Source organism: Anolis carolinensis, chromosome 2 (assembly GCF_035594765.1).
Source record: "Anolis carolinensis isolate JA03-04 chromosome 2, rAnoCar3.1.pri, whole genome shotgun sequence".
Taxonomy (NCBI): Eukaryota; Metazoa; Chordata; class Lepidosauria; order Squamata; family Dactyloidae; genus Anolis; species Anolis carolinensis.
This window is the reverse complement of record NC_085842.1, coordinates 113321352-113344773: the sequence shown is the minus strand read 5'-3', so window position 1 is coordinate 113344773 and position 23422 is coordinate 113321352. Positions and strand designations below refer to the sequence as shown.

The 23422-nt window shown below is 39.1% G+C and overlaps 1 protein-coding gene across 3 annotated transcripts in view; it reads right to left on the bottom strand.

Moving 5' to 3' along the window:
* stk32a (serine/threonine kinase 32A) overlaps positions 1–23422 on the bottom strand; it is a 98632-nt gene that overhangs the window by 6785 nt on the left and 68425 nt on the right. For all 3 annotated transcript variants that reach the window (XM_003217439.4, XM_062970421.1, XM_062970422.1), the window contains 6 exons: positions 18617–18706; positions 13862–13959; positions 11246–11362; positions 1461–1586; positions 1075–1203; positions 68–132 (listed from right to left, as the gene is read on the bottom strand). In XM_003217439.4, coding sequence (XP_003217487.1) covers positions 68–132; positions 1075–1203; positions 1461–1586; positions 11246–11362; positions 13862–13959; positions 18617–18706 — 625 coding nt within the window. The remainder of the gene's footprint in view (positions 1–67; positions 133–1074; positions 1204–1460; positions 1587–11245; positions 11363–13861; positions 13960–18616; positions 18707–23422) is intronic.

The window sequence follows — 23422 nt, the reverse complement described above, 5'->3', positions numbered from 1 at the left end:
TATAAAACAGACTGAGTTCATTAGTCGACATGCCAAGATAAAGTCTCCTTTCCAGGTCAATACTTACTTTTCCCTGTTGAAAATGATGAAGTCTTTTTGGATTGATTCCAGGTGTTTCTGGAGGTTACAAGCCTTCCATTATAGAACAAACAAACAAACAGAAAAGAGAACCCTTCAGTATAACATAAAGCAGCAAAGCTAGGAGTATAAACATTTGATGGGGATAGTTAAGCAAAGTGGTCCAGTGGGCTTGGCAGCTGGCATTCCCCCATGACAGAGTCAATGACTGAATGCGGCAAAAGAGGGAGGAAGGGAGAACTGTAAATCCCTGTCATGGGCCCTGTCATGGAAGTTAAAATGGAATCATGGCACTATAATTTGTACAAAGTGAAAAGGCTTACATTAAGAGTGGTCATTGAGCAAACATTAACGTTTTGCTACCTCATTATCTGCAAACAGTATTGAGACTGAGTGTTTACATTCCCCCTTCCCCTTCGTTCCTATCCCACCTTCCCCCAAAGGTCTACTCAAAAACAGAAAGCACAGCATATCTATATATGATCAAAGGTGGCTTGCAATAAGGGCTTTGATGTGAGCTTTTGCTAATGGCCTAAGAAATTCATGATATTCAGAAAGGATTATGAAGTGCTGGTAATCCCACAAAAAGCTTTCTACATCTTCTGTGCCAAAAATGTGGCATAAACATGGAATCTATCAGCAACGCACAGTAGAAATACAGAGAATTAGAAAGTGAAACAATGCCATTATTATCCAAGTGGGCAGAGATAAGCAGCTACAGTGCAAGACTTGCCAATTTGAGCTGCAGCCTTCTTTCCAAACCACACACCTCAAGCACTGCAAGAAATGTCAATGCAATCGGACTTGAGTAAGCAGTTTGAGAAGCATAATCTTTTGTCTCTTGAGACCAATATTTTACAAAGACATCAAACAAAGATGAAAACTATTAAAATCTTGGCATCGTTAAATAAGCCATAGGTCCACTGGCAGGTGCAAAGTTGCACTTTCCAAAGTGAAGGTGGGATAAACATTGTGATCAACCTCTCCATGCCTCACCTGGATGGAATCGTTTTTGCCACTCTCCTTCTCCTTCTTAGCCAGGCGCTTCTTCTTTTTATGAAGTGGTTTGGATTCCAGGATCATTTCTTCAAGTTCAAAGGTTGGGTCACAATTCAACTTCCCTTTCTAGAAATGGGCGAGAGAGAGAGAGAGAGAGAGAGAGAGAGAGAGAGAGAGAGAGAGAGAGAGAGAGATCATTCCAATTATAATGCAATATGCATGGAATATGTCTTTTATGGCCACCTACATCTGGAAAGTGAGCTCTCCCCCTATAATTAGTGATTTAATGCTAGAGATATATTAGACAAGTTAATGTTTTTTTATCATCATCATCTATAGTAAAGTATGGAGTAGGTGTGTACAAAACAAAACAACATTCTTACAGTAGGAAGAAATCCAGGTATTATTCTCTTTTGTAGAACAGCATCCCAGTTGATATCAGCCAAATAAGCAAAGTCTTGGATATCACTCAGCTGAGAAAATCGTTCCTCTGCGTTTATCTCCAATAACTATGAAGAGAGATTAACCAGCTTGTAAACATAAGGATCACAGCAGAGAGAAAACAAAACATTTATTGCAAATTGGATTGATAAAATAAGAATCTCAGTCCACCAGATGTTAGTCATGATTAATTGTAATTCAAAGTGATTGAATATACCGGTACATCTATTTTTGTGTGTGTCAGTAGGTATTATTATTACTACTACTCTTACTGTTATTTTCTTTTATCGTAACAACCAGAGTCATGTGTGTTTCTCATAACATAAACGTCAAGTTATTAATTTTGCCCCTAGCATGGATTCTTTGGTAACCAGTTTATTGTTAAACGAAATGAAGCACAACATGCAAGGAAGTTTATAATCTTATATCCTATATTCAAAATATGATTGGGTTTTCTGGGCAATAGCATAAAAAGAGAGAGAGAAATAGACCAAGGACATATAATCAAAATTTTAAAATTCAGTTTTGCAGGCACCAATGGATATAAATCAAGCTCAGATTGTCTGAAGGGTTACAATGATCATAACCACATCTGCCATTCATCATCCAAAATGCATGAGTCTAGTTTGATCTGATCAAGAACTACAGATCAATGCTCAAGAGACTTTTTCCCAACCATCTGGAGCAGTGGTTCTCAACCTGTGAGTCCCCAGATGTTTTGGCCTTCAGCTCCAGGAAATCCTCACAGGTAGTAAACTGGCTGGGATTTCTGGAAGTTGTAGGCCAAATTACCTGGGGACCCACAGGTTGAGAACTACTGATCTAGAGAGGTTTTTCTTTGCAGCTCAGGATCACCAGATCTCCCATGGCTCCTCAGGTATTATAAGAAGCTTTGGATCTATGCTGTAACTTCTTTAGATAAAGACTTTCCTTGAGAGATATGGATGAGTGTTAAAGCCACAATGTCTCTCAAGGAAAGACTTTATCTGATTAGGACTATGCAGAACCTCCATTATTGATCATTATGCCAGTTTCTTCAACTATCATCTCATGTTTTAACATTTTAGCTCCCATCATCCTTTGCAGTCACTATTTTGCCTTTGAACTTGGGAAAATGTGGACTCTTTATCCATGGACTCACTGTATTGTAGTGTCCAATACCTCTTTTTTTGTCTGAGAAACAGGAATGCAGGAGAGGGAGGGCAGGGGGTCAAGCAATATGGTAGCGCCTTTAATACTAACTAGTTTTTTGTTTTAGCATTACATTTCACTGATATAAACCTAATACCTAAATACAGCGCTGAGAGATTTCTAGGTGTTATTTGAAGAAAGGTTACAGACTACAAGATCTTTTGCATTATTTATTTATTTATTTATTTATTACACTATTTATATCCTGCCCTTCTCACCGAACAGGGGACTCAGGGCGGCTTACAATAAAACACACATATAAAAATTGTACAATACACTATAAAACAGTTAAAAATTATTAACTTACACCGGACATTCATAAAACACATTCTAAAATACAGATGGGCATGGTCAAGTTTAAAGGACTGGGTCTTTCTATTAATAATATTAAATAGTTATAGTTAGAACATCATCTTAGTGTATCATCCTTCCCTCATATCTAATACACTCTCAGAAAGTTGTTGTACTTTGTGGCTCAATTAGCCCTGTTCAAATGTTTTTGATATTTAATAGTGCAAATAATTTTATTCTTTTCAGTGAGCGTAGTAAACAAAATGACAATTACATGCTATTATGTGGAGAAAAGAAAGAGCACAAGGCCTATTTAGGCATTATAAAAGTCTACTCGTTTTCTACCAACGTATTTCTTGGATGGGATGTCTTGAGAAAACTGTAACCAAAATCACTTGAACAGGGTTAAAGTTTTGCTTCAAATCTTTGGTTACACCCCAAGGGTGTAATACAGTTTCCAGTCTCCTTTCCACATTGAGACATTCATAAAACACTTGAAACATGGCTATTGTAAAACCAAAAAAAAAAAAAAATCTAGAAGGCTCCTTTTGCCAATGAAAAATGCCTCTACCTTCTACCTTAGCATAAGGCTTGGTTTGAGAAAGCAATGAAAGCACAGCTTAAAGGCATGTGTTTCCTTCCATAAGAATTTCAGTATTTCTCACATCCTCATACACTACACTCCCCACAATCGACTATAGAGTCAGGCTCTCCATACTGCTAACAACTTTTCTAACTAGCTACTTAGTTGGCTGAGCAGCAGCAAGTATTCTACTTCAGCAGTAATTTGCTGAACTCTTTCTTGCTACAACTTGAGCCAATGGCCCACAGGTGCTTGCTGTGCTTAAACAAGTTATTCAAAGAGCCTTGTTGTGACAGATTTTTCTCTTCCACACAAATAGATTTTGCAGGAATAGTGTATTGTTATGTCTGCATTACTATGCACATAATTCAAACAAACTCCAGATTGAATCAGCCTCATTGTGCTTATTTTGAGGGTTTGTATGCCACGGGCACCTGCCACCCATATGGTTTCTAACGTTTTTGTTGTTGCTCAGGTATTTTATATGAATCAGCAAAACATCTCAAAATGATTGCTGTAAAGCATGAATACAAATACATTATTTGCTAAAGTTGTAAAACATTCATGGAAATCAAATGTAGACAAGTAAAAAATAATGAAGCAAGTGGAAAATCCTGCTGTCTGTCCAAAGGCACAGTAGTCCCCAAATACACAAGCACAATCCTCATTATAAACACCTTGTCATGTATCACTGTGGGAATTATGGCAAGGCTTCTGAAACGCTGCACTCTGATTTATTTTTAATGAGTAAGAGAGATTGGTTTTAAAACTAGTATTTGTTGCTGTTGTTTAACAGTGAGCTAAGTGCCATACTAGTTCTACTTTATGGGGAACTAATGAAATGAATTGAGCTTGTTGGCCACAACTAAGTTCCATAGATTCCACCAAGTGGGGTCTAAGTAGGACTAAATTTGGTTTTAACCTAGAGATGGGATTGATGATGAAGATGTTGAATTTAAACCAGTAGCATTATTTAAACAGGCAATGTTGGTTAGGGTTGATGGGACTTGTAATAAAACAATATCTGGAAAGTCCTATGATTCCCAATGAATTCCCACTCAGCATGGGCCTGCTCCCCTATTCTCAACCTGAACAGAATGCACTGAGTACAACTTTGAGATTAAATGTTATAAATATGCTGTAAGTGGCATTCATTTAAGAGCCCAAAGATACACATGCAAGATATTCATGACATCTAGACACAATATTTATATCCAACATAATATAGTGATTTTAATTTTGTGTAGGCATCAAATTACTGCCATTGTTGTAAGCCGCCCTGAGTCCCTTCAGGTGAGAAGGGCGGGATATAAATGTTGGAAATAAATAAATAAATAAATAAATAGTGGTACTCACTACTAATTTCTTCTGTGTTGTAACTGGCCATTGCTACTCATACTCAATTAGTAGCTTCAAGCCTATTTGGAAAAAAAATGCATCCCACCAGTTCAATGTCACTATTGCAAACACTCTGATGTGGGTCAAAATAGATATCCATATCTGCTATGGAGGTGGAAGCCTATTCACCGTATATCCACCACATGTGCTAGATGGGATCGCCTGCACTGAACTGCAAGCCTAATGCAGTGGGGCCTTGGTATCCACTGAGGTTTAGTTTCAAGACCCCCCCCCCCCAATGAGTACCAAATCTGTGGATGCTCAATTCCCATTATATACAGTAACATAGTAAAATGGTGTCTCTTACATAAAATGGCAAAATCAACTTTTTTTGTTTTGTTAATACAGTGTTCCTCACTTATCGTGGGGGTTACGTTCCAGGACCACCCACAATAAGTGAAAATCCACGAAGTAAGGACACTATATTTATTTTAATATTTATACCTTATATTTAGTAGTTATGTGGCCTTTCTTTCCTTCGCAAGTGTCAGAACCCTGGCAGCTGGGCACCAATAACCTTATACAGAGGCCAGTCTCTATCTAATATCTTTATTAAAGAAATATATAAAATCAATAAAAACAAGTGAAGGATATAGTTCAGAAGCAGACCTTTCAAATGAGGTCAAATATAGTCCAAAAATGTATTGTCCAATAAATGATATTAGAGTTCAAAGTTTTAATCCACTTGACCGAAACACACACTTTGCCAAGCAATAGTGTGGGGAAATAACAGAGTCTTAGAGTCCAATGAAGCTTGACAACAAGGCTGGAAATAAACTTGATTCTTGACTAGATCCGTGACTGGAGACAAGGCAAAACATGAAGCATGAAGCAGGGTCCGTGGTAAAACCGCGAGGCAGGGCAAGGCTTGAAGCTTGATCCGGGAAGCAAGGAACTGGGATTACGAAGTCCACACACGATCTCTCTCCTGAAGGTGATCAATTGACTCCGCAAAGAATCCCTCGCGCCAAACACCTATATTGGGTCTCGTTTTCCCGCCAACAGAACTCTTTCCCTAGAGAACGAGAAGCGAAACCCAACTCTGTCCAGATGCAAGACTCCTTAGAATTTCCCAAGGGAAGCAGACCTAATCAGCCATTTGTTTGGCAGCGATTCTTAGACTTCTGCGATTAGCTTCTCTGACTCCCCTGTCTTTAGAATAAAATTCCTTCCTGGGAAACGGAGGGGAGTACTGCCCAAGGCCTGGTTTACTGAATTCTTGAGGGCAAACATCAACATCCTGCAGGTGAAGAGACTCCAGTTCTTGTTGAACCAGCGAAAACCCCATGTTTTCATCTTCATCTGCCACAATAATACTAGGAACAGGACTACAAGGCCCATGAGTCATCACAGCAAGCCCGTTTTGCACTGTAGTTTGGTGAGGCGGGCAACAATTTGGCAGAGAAAGCTGTAAACCTCCCAACTCCCAGGCCAGTGAAGCCTTCTCGGAAGAGCGGGGGGCGGGGGGGGGGAGGGAGCGCATGTGCAAAATGCAGGCGCCGCGTGGCCTAGTCATCTGTGAGTTGCTTTATGTTGTTTAATTGGTTAGTTTGATAGATAGAGATACCACTTTTAATTGGATAGCATTAAGGTCCAAGGCATTCTGAGAGTGCCTTGGACCACAAAAAAAAAAAAAAAACCCGCAAAAGAGTGAGGGAGCAAAAAGTGAACCACCAAGTAGCAAGGGAACACTGTATTTTCAAATTATGGATGGTTAAATCTATGGATACAAAATCTGTGGATCTGGATGGCTAAAATATTTTTGACAACTGGGAACTGGCATGGAATTTTCCACATTTTATTGGGTTTTCTCAAAATTCCCTGTAAAACCTACATTTGTAACAATATAAATTTAAGCTGAAATGCTATGCACACCTTGTTGCTCTTGCATGTTTTCAAGTCATTTCTGATTTATGGCAACCTTAAAATGAACCTATTACTTCCTGGCAAGATTTGTTCAGGAGGGTTGCCCTTGCCTTCCTCTGAAGCATAGGGATTGTGATTTGTCCAAGATCACCCTTATCCAAAGTTTCCATAGCCTGGTGGGGACTTGAATGTTGGTCTCCAGATTCATAGTCTTAACACTCAGACCATACACCGCACTGGTTCTGCTAGAACAGTGGTTCTCAACCTGTGGGTCCCCAGGTGTTTTGGCCTACAGCTCCCAGAAATCCCAGCCAGTTTACCAGCTGTTATGGTTTCTGGGAGTTGAAGGCCAAAACATCTGGGGACCCACAGGTTGAGAACCACTGCGCTAGAAGTAAATATCTTTAACCTTAGTAGGACTTAATCCTGAAAAGGCATGCATAGGACTACACTGCTAATTTCTAATTGATTTCCCCATGTTGTCTTGCACTAACATTGCAAACTGGCAACAGACAGGCTGAAAGGAGGATTTTCACTTCACATATGGAAATGGTACCCACATGACCTCCTGCAATTTCTGATGAAATTCAGTGGAGATCTAATAGGACAAAATTTGACAACTCCAGTTGGTCTCATATATAATACATTCAGCTGCTACCCAGATACAAAGAGGGCAAAGTTGGAATTTAAATTATGGTGACATCAGGTAACATCATTAATTCAAGAAGAAGGAAAAGGCCTGTGGGCTTTCCAGAATGTCACAATTTTTTAAAAATACAAAATGAATGTAGAAATACAAAAGAGATGAACTTACGTGGTGCAGTATTATTATTTACTCCAGCCAGTTTCAAATTATTCAGTTTTAAGACAGATTAAACATGTTAAGTTTCTGAGTCACATAAAAAAGCTGTGATGGAACATGACCTGATTATGAGTCTTAGCTAAAACATTGTAATATTCACCATTCCACAACTAGTCTCTTTGTGAGAAGTTCTTTAATAATAATGTTGTAATCATTGTTTATGTTTTAACACTCCATAGGTAAAAGCTGTGGAAGTTTCCATGGGAGTACAAAGATGTATCACAGCCATTGGAGGAGTAAATCAAATCCTTCCTATGGCTCCTCATACACTTTAGGGACCATGTAATTACACTGAAAACCTGGGTTGATGATGTACACTGGCATTAACTCCTAATTTATTATCAGCATGTGTACTTTTCTGTTTGTCATGAAAGAAAGTATCCAGTACCTCCTTTCTTAATGATCCCCTCTGCACACAGTCTCAGCTAAAGATACCAGGGCCTTATACATGCTAATGGTCTGGAAAAAATGGTCTTTGTTTGCCTTAGTTGTACAACCTGTACCTGGAGGCTACTGAGGAATCCTCCTGTCCATTGATGGAGCTGGGACAGGGGGACTCCATGGCTGGAGCTGAGGTTGCACACAGGAAAGAAGGGGAATCCCAACAAGCTGGAGCTAGTAAGAAAGGCTCCAGATCATATCTGATCTTGGAAAGTAAGGAAGGCCTACCTCATTTAGCAATTGAATGAGAACAGCCAACAAGTAGCAGGTACTATAGGTTACATTTCATAGGCGGGAGCAAGATAAAGCACCTCTCAGGATTCCTTGACTTAAAAAAATCTTAAAATTAGAGGGGTTTTTTTCGTGTCAGGAGCAACCGGAGTGAGAGAATTGGCTGTCTGCAAGGACGTTGCCCAGGGGACGCCCGGATGTTTTGATGTTTTACCATCCTTGTGGGAGGCTTCTCTCATGTCTCCGCATGGAGCTGGAGCTGATAGAGGGAGCTCATCCACGCTCTCCCCGAGTGGGATTCAAACCTGGCAGCCTTCAGGTCAGCAACCCAACCTTCAAGTCACAAGGCTTTTATCCCCTAGGCCACCGGAGGCTCCATTAGAGGGGTCACAATAAGTCAAAAGACAGCCTGAAGGCACCTATATACACACACACAAACTGGGTAAAAAGCATGATAAGCTTCAGAGTTTACATCTATGTTTTCTCCCCATCAGTTTTTCTGTTATCAGACCAATGTTACTTTATCCTTTTTAAAAAATAAGGCAAAATTAATTAAACCGGAGGGCTTAATTAGAATCAAGCTGAGAGACTTAGAAATGCCCAGAGATAACATATTTTTTGGTTATGTATAGGGCAGTAGTACAGCAAATAAAGTAATACGCAAACAATCTAATCCAAATGCTTAGCGCACAAACAGGGAGGAGCAACTGCATTTCCTTATGGCAGCTATTATTTCATTTGATAAAGCGAGTAAATTGCTTGCCAGATTTTTCAGTGTTGTTTTTTTTTCCTTCCATACCAGATTGAATAGATAAACTGGGAATAAAAAGTCATAGCTGAAAGCTCTTCCAGGCTCTTCTATGGCAGGAAATTCTTAATTGGGGGGTGGGGGGGGGGGGGTGCTGCATCAATGCAAGCCCTGCTCAGAGCACAACTGACAATCTGACAGAAATTAATAAAGCCTCCAAGGAATCTCATTCCACTAACCTCTTTCCTCTCTCCAATGAAGACAGACTGTTAGCTTATTACATGGACCAACACACATTGATGCCTCAAATGTTAGCCCTGTTTCAGGATATACTTGACCTGATGATTACAAAAATTGCACCAGTTTTCCCCTGTCAGCTCTAGTTTTTGGGATAAAGAACATATGCCATCAACCAGTCATCATCTGCTTGCCCATAGAAAACCTTGATAGCCATACCTAAGAAATTAGAGCTTGTGAGGTCTAGCCGCTTTGAATCTCCTTGTGGAGAAAAATGCTGGGTATAAATAAACATAACAACATCCAATGTAATTTTGTGAATCAACATCTCAAATAACCCCAGGAATAGACCTAAAAACCAAGTCACCAAGAAAATAGATATTTGTTGTTGGGCTGTGTTATTTGTGAATTCATATGCTGGTAAAAGAAGCTATGCTGGCAAAGTACCAGAGTACCACCATGTGAAAATATGTGGACAGCTGTTATTTTTTTTTATTTCGTGTCAAAAGCATTGGTACAGCAAATACATTTCAAATAATGGAAATAAAATAGAAAAGAAAAGAAATCACAAGCAACTAAATAGTTTTGGACCAAAAGCGGGCAACAGCAACCGCATTGTCTGTAGCTTTAAACAACTCCTCCTCCGTACATGAGGCAGGGCATTGTGGGCAAGCATACATATGCTGAGTTGTTTGTTCAGCTCCACAGTCACACAAGGTGGAGGATTCCTCCAGGTAGTGCCACCTTGCCAAGTTGTCTTTAGATCTGCCCACTCCACTTCTGAGTCTGTTCAGGGACTTCCAAGTTGCCCATTCTTGGTTTGCCCCTGGAGGAAGACCCTCTTGGGGGGCCATCCAGTTAGAATTGCCAGGTTTAGCTGCCCAGAGGGACACCCTTGCTGTTGCTGGAGGAACATCAAGAGGAGTGGTGGTTCTCATGAAGCCCTTCCTTGATTTGAGTCTGGTGGGAGGAGGGTGATGGCCATGCAGTGAGTGGCTTTCACAATGTTCAACCTTTTTTCTCTCACCGTTAGCAGCAACTTCCCGTCGCACGTCAGGAGGGGCAATGCCAGCTAACTTGTAGAGTTTATCAACAGGTGTAGGTTTAAGGCATCTCGTGATGATTCTGCATGTTTCATTCAGTGCTATGTCCACCTGCTTTGCATGGGCATGTGAAAATATGTGGACAGCTGTTATAAATAAATGATGTAGAAAGGTCATCAGAAGAAGCATGACTGACAATTTGCCACAGGGCAAACTTCCTCACATTGGCCAACTGATTGCAGGACATAACTAGACATTATAGAAGACAAATGACCAAGTCTGAAATGAGTATCCCTCCCTTACCTCTTCCTCTCTAATGTGTAATTTTATTTTGTTAAATGGCAGCAGTTAAACACTGATAAATTCATCAAACTATAAAGAGAATGTGTGTATGCTGCTAATATAGATCCAAAGGAGTGGCCCATTGAGTATGATTTTTACTTGACTAAAATCTCAATAGCATGCACTATAATCTTTCCAGTTCTTGAAAAGATCTGCGACTTAATCATTCAGTCAATCAATCAAAATCAAACAATTATCATCCAGTGCTATAAAATGCATGATGTGATGCAACAACATTGAGTTTTCTTCTCTCCCAAAAAGTGGAAGTCAATAAAATGCAATGAGTGCAGTGTATGGAAACATAATTATGATGTATAATCATGCCACACATGCACTTGTAGAGGAAGTGTATTTGTGTTTCCAAGGATAAAAGCATCCAAATAACTTCTTGTTCCAAATATGGTGAATTTCTATCTAGTCTTTAAAACAAAGTTTTTTCTCTTTTTCCACATTTACCTGTTTAAACCATACCCACTTTTAAAAGCCACACTCACCTTTTTAATTAATGACACCATATCCTTTGACCAAGCAGCAGGATACATGACTGTAGCCGTCTTGAAAACATGAGCAATTTCATTTGCAGCTGTACTAGAGCGGATGTGATATGGCCTCTAAGAAAGAGGAACAAAGCAAATACTTAATTATGAAATAAATCTTCAATCAGCAACTACACAGACAGGAGCCCCCAGTGGTGCAATGGGTTAAACCCTTGTGCCGGCAGGACTGCTGACCGATAGGTCAGCGGTTCGAATCCAGAGAGAGCGGGTGAATCTCCTTCTGTCAGTTCCAGCTCCCCATGTGGGGACATGAGAGAAGCCTCCCACAAGGATGGTAAGAACAGCAAACATCCGGGTGCCCCCTGGGCAGTATCCTTGAAGACAGCCAATTCTCTCACACCAGAAGTGACTTGCAGTTTTGCAAGTCGCTCCTGATATGAAAAGAAAGAATTATACAGATGAAATAACTTAATCTAAGTGTTTTCTTTCCAAGAAACTTCTCAGCCCACACTCCCATTGCTAATTCCCTAGAGCCACCATCTTCCCGATTTGCAGACCTCATTGTTGTTAATGGAACCACTGGACAGGGGCGATTAGCTTAATTTAATTCAATATGACAATGACAACAACAGCAACAACACAGTAACAATGCTAGCAAAATGAAAGGGATAGAGAACAAGATTTTACACTGTCATCAAACTAGAATCCTGGGTTTATTTAAAAACTACTTAATTTTTGTGTGTGTACAAGTCTTGTGTAAATTTTGTACTGAATAAGTCCTTAATTGCAACAGCTCTACAATGTCTGAATTGTCTCTCTCAGCAAAACAAAATTGCTTAAATTACCCATTCAGTAGTTTGGTTAGTTACTAAATCTTGCTGTCACAGGATTCTACAAATCCCACAGTGATGAAATTACAAATCCCACAGTTCCACAGATTGGAGTCTCAGAAAAAGTGACATCAAAATACTATAATTCTGAATATTTCACCTTCCAATTTCTTCACTTTTCAGTTGACAGAATAAATAGCCTAAAATGTGCTGAAGAGTTTCTCAGCAAGACAACCTATGCAGGCAATCAGGGGAAGCATTAAAGCAATGCTGCTGCAATGTGTCTGATAAAGTTGCCCCTGGAAGAGACAAAGAAACTGAAGCACTTCCTTGAGGTAAAGGGAAATCAATGTAGGCCACAGGCACCATGTATGGCGCAAACTGGAGATGTGTGTTGCTCCTACATAGGAACAGAAGGGCTCATGGATCTGGATGCCACACACCTGCCCTCCAGACTGTCTCTTCAGCGTTAGTTTGCTTCCTGTTTAGTAGACTGCAGGCAGAACCAGTCAAGCAAAGCATGCAGGGTGATTTATTCATTTTGTATCAAAAGCATTGCATAAATTAGTATAAAATTGATAAAAATAGAAGCACAAGCAGCTAAATATCTTTTGACCAAAAACGGACAACAGCGACTTCATTGTCTGTAGCCTCAAACAATTCTTCATCTGGTGCACGGTGATGGAGCACCACAACTGAAGTGCATGGAACAGCTGCTGCATTTTTTGGATGTGACTTTAAAGTGTATTTGCCAAATAGCCATCACCACTATACACATTCCAAGGTGATAAGATGAAAAGAACAGTGTCAACAATTTGAGATTTAGACATTAACATTTCTGAATAACCTCTTTTCACAAGATTAATTTCTGAAGATTCTTTATGGAAGAAAGCTGAATAATCAAATCAAAGTACAGCAAGGAGCAAGTGCCTTTTAAATGTTCTTCTTACACCCAAACTCTGGAGCTTGACCAAAAAACGCACACATGTGAATTACTAGAGTACAGACTCCAGGCTCTTCACCTTCCAACCCTTTCATTTAGCTAACAAGCTTACACAGGGATATTTCATGATAGAAAACACAAGTAAGTGGCAAAACATAAAAGTGTCCCTGTCATAATAATGGATAGCCATATGAAAGTGCAGGACTAAAGCTCATGAGGAGCCAGAAACATTAAAACAGCAAAGCTGAACAGGGAAGCAAGCCAAAATCAATCTGCTGATAGTGGTAGTAGATCAGCTACATCACAGCCTATGAACACTACTGTGCACACAGATCATCAGGAAAGTGACAGAAATATTCTAGGACTGGATATTAACAATAGTTTTAAAAATCACTTACACCCTTTGGGGTGTTTTCAGGGCCATAAGGTTCTGATTTTGCCTTCTTATTTGATTGATCTTAAAAGTCCTTGAGAAAAAGCACACCAAACTTTGCAAACACGTTGCAATGCAATCCACCAAAAAGGCAGGTTGGAACATGAAATGTGCTGGATTGGTAATTCACACACAGCAGACCTTTTCTTCCTTGAACCACAGGATTGTTCTGCAGTTATAAAATATAAATGGATTTTCTGCTGTGTACTAGTACATTTACAACAACTTGGAATTCACATTAATCAGTAAGACAATTTGCTTTTTAGATTGCCGTGATTCTCTTGGGAATTTTAATGAGTCCATCATAAATGGATGCAGATCTGGGAAGAGATGATTTCTCGATAACTGGAAATGATGGATTAATGGATGGAAATATTAATACAATAGATAAGTTAAATGTACAGTACCCGGCCTCTAAGAAGTTCATAGGCTGTAATGCCTAATGACCACCAGTCAACAGCATAGGAATAGCCAATAGGTTTTGTAGAACTAAACATCTCAGGGGCTGAAAAAGAGATAAATTAGAAGTTTGCATTAGTCTCAAATTTTTCAGCAGTATAACTGGTTTTGCTTTCTGTGATACAATCTTAGTTTTCGTTCTACACATAAAGTACGCAATGTTTGTAGTGACCTCTGGTTAAGAGTAATTGGGACTAGACCTTGGGTTGCAACTGTTCCTGGAGTTTGGAGCATCTTTTTGGGGTCGGGTAGGAAACACATGGTCCTTAGATATTGAACTGACGCTCGGGTGCCAGAGCTAAGAGGGAGCCATGAGGACAGTTCCATCTTATCTTTTTACATCAGCTGAGGCCCCTCCCACCATCTCCAACTGACGCTCGGGTGCCAGAGCTAAGAGGGAGCCATGAAGACAGTTCCATCTTGTCTTTTTACATCAGCTAGAGGCCCCTATCCGCAATAACATACTATGCTAGTTTTATATCTGGAGCAGAATGAAGAAGGCGGGGCCGGGAAGACATCTTTCCACCATATCTCTCCTGTATCAATTTAATGATATAATGATATATAATAATATTATACTATACTAATATTATAATACATTGTATATACATGTAATCTTAATAATAATATTATGATGTAATACAATGTAATAATAATTATAATTCACTATTATAATTGTATATTTATATTACATGCAATATTACTAATAATATTGCAATATAGTTGTATAATATAATATATTGTATGTATCTATACTTGTAAACCGCCCTGAGTCCCCTTCGGGGTGAGAAGGGCGGTATATAAATGTCGCAAATAAATAAATAATAAATAAATAAATAGATATTGTCAGCCTGCAACCTCCATCAGTTCTAACCACCATAGCCAGTGGCAAGATATAGAGTAAGTCAAGTTATTAGATGACCTTATTGAATGCGGTTTCATTTATATGTGAACAGTTTTGAATACCATAGAATCGCTCTAGAGGACCATACTATCGTATCACTTTTGTACCAACTCCTTCAGAGTCTACACAGAAACCTGAGAGAGCCCAGGTTAGCAAGCTATGTCTTGGTTCTAAACACTTTCAGATCAGGTCCATCACAGGGTCAGAGAAATGTGCTTCTCCCTCTTTTTACTGTTTCTTCCAATACCTTGGATAATACAGTTTTAAAGAGAACACAGTGTATTGTAATCTCCTTCTTCGGTTTTAATCCAAACATAGTTACTTTTTGTAGGCCAGCAGTAGAAAGTATCTGACTCATGCCATTTCCAGCCACCAGTTCTTCACAAGATGTTGGACAAACATGATATAAGATTACACTGACCAACACACATTTTAGTGTCTCAAATGTTAGCCAAGTTTCTGGGTACATTAGACCTGCTGATTCTAATAATAGCATCAGTTTTCCCCTATCAGATGGATATATGCTATATTCCAGTCGTCATCTGCTTGCCCACAGAAATCCATGATAACCATATCGAATAAATTGGAGCTGAGGTGGTCTATTCAATGCAATTTTCTGAATCACCACAGCAAATAACCCCAGGAACAGGCCAAAAACCAAAACAACAAGAATTTGTTTTGGCTGGGCTGTATTATCAATGACTACCAGTTACGAAGACTATTGGATACTTCCTGTACTAAGGCAAAATGTCCCTGAATATCCTGAACTGCTGAAGAACATGAGGAGAAGGATGCTCCTATGCTCATGTCTTTCCTATGGATCTCCAAGAAACATGTGGCTGACTAATGCAAAAGTTTGACCTGATTCCCCAACAACTATTCTTTGGTTTTTATGTTGTTCCTCAAATACTTGCAAAATTTGTACAAGAGCTCAGGCATTAATATGCCTCTGAAGACCAGTTGGTATGTGTGTGTGGAGGGTCTAATTGCACGTACTACTTCTGCATATGGGATTTCTAGTAGCATCTGTTTGGCCACTGTGAGAACACAGCTAGCATTTTGGTTTCACCTAGCAGACTACTGAATGTTATTTGAAATATAAGAAGGTCCTTCCTCTTCCATAGAAGATAGGGAAGCAAAACGCCATCCCTGGGTGAAGAGGGAAAGTGAAGACAACTTCAAACCTCCATAGACTACAATGCCCAAACAACTTACATTAGATGTCATGCTGTTAATTTGACTAATTGGGTAACAATTTGTGGTTCAGGGGAAAACAAAATCAAAATATTGAGAGAAAGTGAAGGTTAGAACTTGTCCTTCTACTTGGTATCACAGTGGTAACCTGAACTACAGCCAAGAGAACGAGAACCAGAAAACTTTTGCCTTGTTCTTGGAAGTTCAGAAGGTCATTGCACAATGTACTGAGCACTAGGGAACTGACTCATCGCATTTACCTTCTCTAGTTCCTTACAACCTTTTATACTTATGCATCACAATTTCCAGGTCACATGTTGGCTCACTACTTCTATGTAGTTCAGTCAAAAATTAATCAATATTAAAGAAGAAGATGCAAACATAAAATAACTTCCATATTTTTCTCAGACACAGAGGCAATGCTATTATTTGCTGAGCAAGTACACACATACATGAAGTCATATAAAGAATTAGGCATCTCCAGATATTAATCAGTCAATAGTCATAGTATAATGGGATTGGCACCTATAGAAAAAACTGAAGATCATATCCCACATAACATTAAAGAAATAGAAAAATTCACAATATTTACTGGGGGAAACAGCTGATGTTTTTCACCAGTGTCCTTTGACAGCCATAGTAAAGAACATTTGAAATCCATAGTCTAAATCCAACTGTTAGTCCCAAACAGAGCAGATCCATTGAAGTAATTACTGAATGGTAAGACAACATCAGTGATTTGATTAATTGATTCTTCTACAGTAGGAATCAGAAACTAGATGTAAGCCAATGACCACTTTTTGAAATGGAGAGGCAAAAGGCATGGTTCTAGAATGATCTATTACATATTCCATTTGGATATCTGAAGTGATATTTCAAGGCCCTTCCACACAGAGAAATAACCCAGAATATCAAGGCAGAAAATCCCACAATATCTACTCTGAACTGGAATATATGGCAGTGTGGACTCAGATAACCCAGTTCAAAGCAGATATTGTGAGATTTTCTGCCTTGATATTATGGTATATATTCTGATTGGGCTCGTTTCCCATGTAAGCAGCTCCAAGTCCCTGTGGGGAGATGGAGGCGGGATGCAAAAATAAAGTTGTTGTTGTTGTTGTTGTTGTTGTTGTTATTATTATTATTTACACAATGACATTGTATGGCACAGCAAACATGATAGTTATGCTGGATTTCATATCACTTATTATTATTTTATTATGACACAGCAAACAAGATAGATATGCTGGATTTCGTATCACAAAATCACAAGTTGAACACTTCCCAAGTGTCTAGGACTGTGTGATGTATTTTCGGATGATGCGCGCAGATCCCAGTAGGGTGGCCTTTTGCAGTTGGCAGATCGTGATTTTGTCAATGTCTATTGTTTCCAAATGCCGGCTGAGATCTTTGGCACAGCACCCATGTGCCCATCACCACCGGGACCACCTGCACTGATTTCTGCCAGAGTCTTTGAAGTTCAATCTTGAGGTCCTGATAGTGGCTGAGTTTTTCCTGTTGTTTTTCGTCAATGCGGCTGTCACCTGGGATGGCGACATCAATGATCCAAACCTTTTTCTTTTCCACAACTGTGATGTCTGGTGTGTTGTGTTCCAGAACTTTGCCAGTCTGGATTTGGAAGTCCCACAGTATCTTTGCGTGCTCATTTCCCAATACTTTTGCAGGTTTGTGATCCCACCAGTTCTTTGCTGCTGGCAGCAAAGAGGAGCTGAGGAGATGATCAATGGTTTCGTTGGTTTCCTTGCACAGTCTGCATTATTATTATTATTATTATTGACACAACGACGTTGTATGACACAGCAAACAAGATAGATATGCTGGATTTCATATCACAAAATCACAAGTCGAACACTTCCCAAGTGTCTAGGACTGTGTGATGTATTTTCGGATGATGCGTGCAGATCCCAGTAGGGTGGCCTTTTGCAGTTGGCAGATCGTGATTTTGTCAATGTCTATTGTTTCCAAATGCCGGCTGTGATCTTTTGGGACGGCACCCAGTGTTGTTGTTGTTGTTGTTGTTGTTGTTGTTGTTGTTGTTGTTATTATTATTATTATTATTATTATTATTATTATTATTATTATTATTATTGGCTGTGTGGAAGGGCCCTCAGAGGTCTGATCCAGCTCCTACCCAGGTATGTCTCTGTATCTTGTTCCTCCTTTTCCCTCTAGGACAGTGGTTTCCAACCTTTGGACCTTCAGGTTTTGGGAAATCCCAGCCAGTTTACCAGCCATTAGGAACTGTGGAAGCTGAAGTCCAAAACACCTGGAGGCCCAAAGGTTGGGAACCACTGCTCTAGGAGGTAGAGCAATTAACCACTATTCTTCTCTCTGTTTGGAGAAAGTGTACCCTGGTCATGGGTTCAGGATGGAGAGCCATCTAGATACTGAAGAAAAATTCAAGAACTGACTGTGTAACTTTGACTTGTAGGCAGAAACTGAGGTGGCATCAGAGATCACCCATGAACTCCACGTATCAGGCCAGATTCACATGGAAATATCACCTGAATGGGCTATATTATAACTTAACACAGGTTTTTTTTTTAAATGGCCATTCAAATAACCTTCATTTCTGATTACTCACCCATGTATGGTTTTGTGCCAGCAATGGTGGTAACCTGCATGTCTTTATTGAGCACAGTAGCAATATTGAAGTCTGTGATGTGCACATGTCCTAAGAGAGAGACATAGAAACCATATGAAAATTAGCATTGCACTTCATTTCTATCTAATTTAAGAGGCATCTTAAGACCTCTCTCTTCAGTCAGGTCCACCCAGTTGATTTTAAACTATGAATTTTAAATTTGTTTTCTATTAATTTTATGCTTTAATCTGTATATTATGTATTTTAATATATGTATTTTAATGGTACTGTGTTTTATTTCAGTGCTGTAACTATGTTCTACCATGCCTCAAGTCATAAGGAGAGGCAGGGAACAAATATAATAAATGTCTTTTCATGATAAAACAGTGTTTATAAGGAACTCTCATCATTTATTTCATCCAACTTTTTCCATAATATAATAGTCCCAATGCAGACAAGAGCTGAACGCGTGCGCAAATAAATCCCTAGCTATACAAGAAGCCTTGCAAACTATCCCAGAAAAAACGTCAAAAGTGGGCAGGCAGTTGATGGAATAAAACTATAATTGTCAGTATTAGCTCAACTATATTAATGATCATAAATCCAAGGTAACATTTTCAGCTTCCTGAAGCACTGTGGTTTCACAATAGGGGAGCAAAAACTGAAATTAAAAATTAATTATGGTTGAAGGCAACAACATCAATAGGAAAAAAAATGACTTAAAATACACAGAAGCCCCTGGGTGCTTCTGCATTATACCATGGCACACAGGAAAATCTACCAGCTATACTTCACAGAAGAATTCTTATGTGTTAAAACACACATGTAAAGCACTCAAAGGTTTGTGCCAACTTGTTCTGCCAAAATCACATGCACATTGGCCATGGTTCGTCCTCATCCTATGCTGAAAAATCTTGTTAAAGGACAGGCAACAATGAATTTCCAGAGTATATAAAGAAAATGATTTCTCAAATTGCTTTTTGTATGAACATAATTTGTTGTTCAATAAAAATTCAGAAATTTTTCCTCACTGTGAAAAAGATTGTATCCATGTAGTAAATACTTATTTGGCAAGAAATATAGTGGAAACAAAAATGCATATAGTTTTTGACAAAAAAAGTTTTTTGCACAAGATCTACCAAGGAAGAGGGGAATAGAAAAAGTGCTGGCCTTTTTCACTCTTTTGCAAGAAGGAAAAACTCTGGTTGACAAGTCTTTCTGTGGGATTTCCTGATATGTAAAGATACCTTTTATTGTTGAGAAAATCCATCTGTCGACATGTTACAAATATAGACTCATTAGTGGGGAAAGACTGAATTATAATTTTTAAAAGTAGATTTTCCAGCAGAAAGACTAATTTTCTGGTGACCCTCACTTGCTTTCATCACTTAGCTTGCATTAGCTATAAACTTGGCCCTACAACTGAAAATACCCATACTATTTGTTTAATAAAGGCCATAAAACACTTACTTAAAATCCCACTGACTCTACTTCAGGATCAATTATTGCTCTGAGGCTTCATGACACAATCTAGCAAGACCATTTCTTCTTCCCCTAATGCAATACTTCCTTGGTTTATTCAACCCGTTAAAGATGTTTTTTACCTCTCAGACAATTGGTATTTAAATATTTAGCCCCCCTGAAGAATACAAAGACTACAGCCTAGAAAGCAAGTTACTTAGGTAGTAAGATGAGGTAAACTGATGGAGTCTTGACCTACAACTGCAACAAGCTAAAACTAAATGAAGCCTCAAGCAGAATGTATCAAGAAATGAACAAAGATGGGATGTGGACTTTCTGCAAGTACATCATTTTGCAGAAAATACTTTCCCCATCTGGCAGGGACTGGGGAAAGTATATCAAGCCTAGTTGCCATGGGGTCCTTTCACACTACACAATTATAGCACTGTGACTCTACATTAATTGCCAAGTGCACCCCATGGAACACTGGGATTTGTAGTTTGGTGAAGGTCCAAAATAATATCTGGCTAAGAACTGCAAATACCATTCCTCGAACTTCCCAGCAATTACGTAGCACTCTGGATGAGGCAGTTTCTTTGGGAGGACATTTGCCCATGTGGTGCTCCCTGGATCTTTTGACTCAGAAGTGGCTAGTAATTTGTGCTGTGAGTATTGCTTAATTCCAGTAAAGGAGCAAAGGTGCTTGAATGACTGTTGATTTTCAGAGTCAGCCACTTTTGGCACTGCAAGAACACAAACGATGCCAGGAAACAGGTAGAAATGGCAGGAAGAACATGTATGGATTTATCAGTTGGAAGCAAATGGCATATTCTGATGCTCCAGTCTCCACTCCATGGGTAAGGGAAAAGACTAAGCAAAGAATGAGCAAGGAATTATTCCTTGCTTTAAGGAGATACAGTTAAAGGCCAAGACCTGCATCAGTTCTCATTTATTTTATATTGCTCTCATCTCCTTGCGGGAAATCACATTCATAAAATGCTGAATCATAGATGTCATTATTTTATTCAGGCTTTCATAATATTAGCAAAGATTGTGTGTGCTGCACTGGGTGTACTGTTTGTCAGATTTTAATTATTTAACTGCAATCCCGATTTTCTTGAAAAACGAAATTAACTGGTATACTGAATTACTGGAAGGCCAAGGATGTTTCAGTGGGGTTTCTATCATGTAGCAATTAGCTTTCAAGATCAGACAGGATCTAATGCCTTCAGGGCATTTAAGCCTAGGTCAATATGATAAAGTCTACCATAAATAATATGTCTTTTTTTTTTACTCTTGTTCTGTGCGTTAAGTCATTTCTTACTTATGGTAACCTTCAGGCAAACCGATCATTGGATGTTCTCTGCAGTATTTGTTCAGAGTGGGTTTGCCTTTGCTTTGCTTTGCAGCTGAGAGAATGTGACTTTCCCAAGATTACCCAACGGGTTTCCATGGCTGAAAAGAGCTGTGAACCCTGATCTCCAAAGTCACAATCCAGTGTTGAAGCCATAATGGTTCTTTGTGTCTTATGGCACTCCATAATGCTGTTTAATGGCATATCAGACTCTGTCCCCTTCCACCCAAGGTAGTTCTCTTTCTTTTTTCAGTCATTCATTTCTACCCTTTTGGATCTCTATCTCCTATTGAGTTGTTTTGTATGTGAATTGAGAAATTAAATAAAATCACTACAAAAATAAGTGAAGTATTGTATCTCAGATCCCCTATTGTTTATGCTTATGCTAGATTCTACAGATTCACCTAGGCCTATATACTCTGAAGGCACAAGATCCTGCCTGATCTTGGATGCTAAGCAGGATCCAGCATGATTCCTACGTGGGTGAGAGACTGTCAGAGAACACCAGATATTGTAGTCTATGTTTCAGAGGCTGGCAATGGCACTAACTTTGGAGGATTCCTTGCCTAAGTGAACTCTATAAAATTCATGAGATCATCATGAATCAACAAGCAACTTGACATAAACATAATTTTGATTCTCGTTTTTTTGTCTACAAATGAAGCCTTGTTTGCCTCCCAATAGCCAACTACAAAAGAAAAACAAAGGGTGTGTCTACATGGTAGAATTAATACAGTTTGAGCACTTTTACTGTTATTCCTTAATGCTCTGAAATCATGGGCATTGTAATTTTGTGAGCCACCAGAACTATCTGGCAGAGAAAGCTAAAGACCCTTTAAAACTATGATTTTCCATGACTTTCTTCCTGGTCACATGGGCATCTCAGCTGAGCGCTCGCAGTGGCCAAGGCTCTCATATAGTGATGATGGCTACAAGGAAATACAAATAGCAGTGGTAGTCTGTGTGGACAGCAGACCAGTCTGCATCTGATCTGGTCCTGCTGCCCACACTGTGCTGAGGCCACGGGACACTCCAGTGTTTCAGCCAAACCATGGAGCATCCCTTGACTTTCCTTAATGGGGCAGCTAAGCCCACAATGCTGTGGGAATAGTCAGGAACAACTGTATAGTGAGTGAAGGCTATTAAGCTCATGTAGACAAGCCTTTAATGTCTGAAATCTATGCATGGACAGATGCTGACAATCCTAACAAACTTTTGCTAATATGTAGAACTTAGATACTGGCCACCAAAGAGTGATTATCATCACTTGACCCTAGAGGAAATATATTTGTGTTTTTAGACATTTGTGAATCTGAACTAGAACAGCCAGTATCCACATGTGAATGTCAACAGTCATCAAACTATTTACGTTTCTAGAACTTTGTATTATGAAAGTTAATGAAACCATGAAAAACCAAAAGTAAAATTTTGCACCATGCCATTCTAGAGAATTGTTAAATTTTAAGCTGTGTCTTGACTATTGAATTAAGTTTTTAACATAACCTCTTCTGATCCTCTAGCAGTTCAGCATAAACTCAGCAAAAGGGAAACAGATTGAGCTAGCATTTCAAATACTGTCCCCAAAGAAGGAAAGCCACTGGAAAACAAGTACAGTCTTAGCAGTCTAAATATAGATACTGATGTTACAAAAACAATGGCTCAAGGAAAAAACAAAAAACAAAACTGAACTGTACAGTATGTAAAAGGCTCTTTGCACGCATGAATGGAAACACACCTCTCCTGCCATGGTTGGACAAACACACAGAGAAATTGCAAAAAGAAAGAGGGCACAGTTTCAAGGGCACATAACAAAAAGAGAATACCAAATAAATCCCATTGCCACCCCATACACTGAAACTCTGAATGTTAATCAGAAAAAAAAGATTTCATATTGAAAAGTCGCTGAAGCAGTTCTTAGTTTCAACAGTCTCCCACATCTCCATGTTTGTGACCATGACATGGAGCCATATGGTTGCACATGCTCCAAAGAG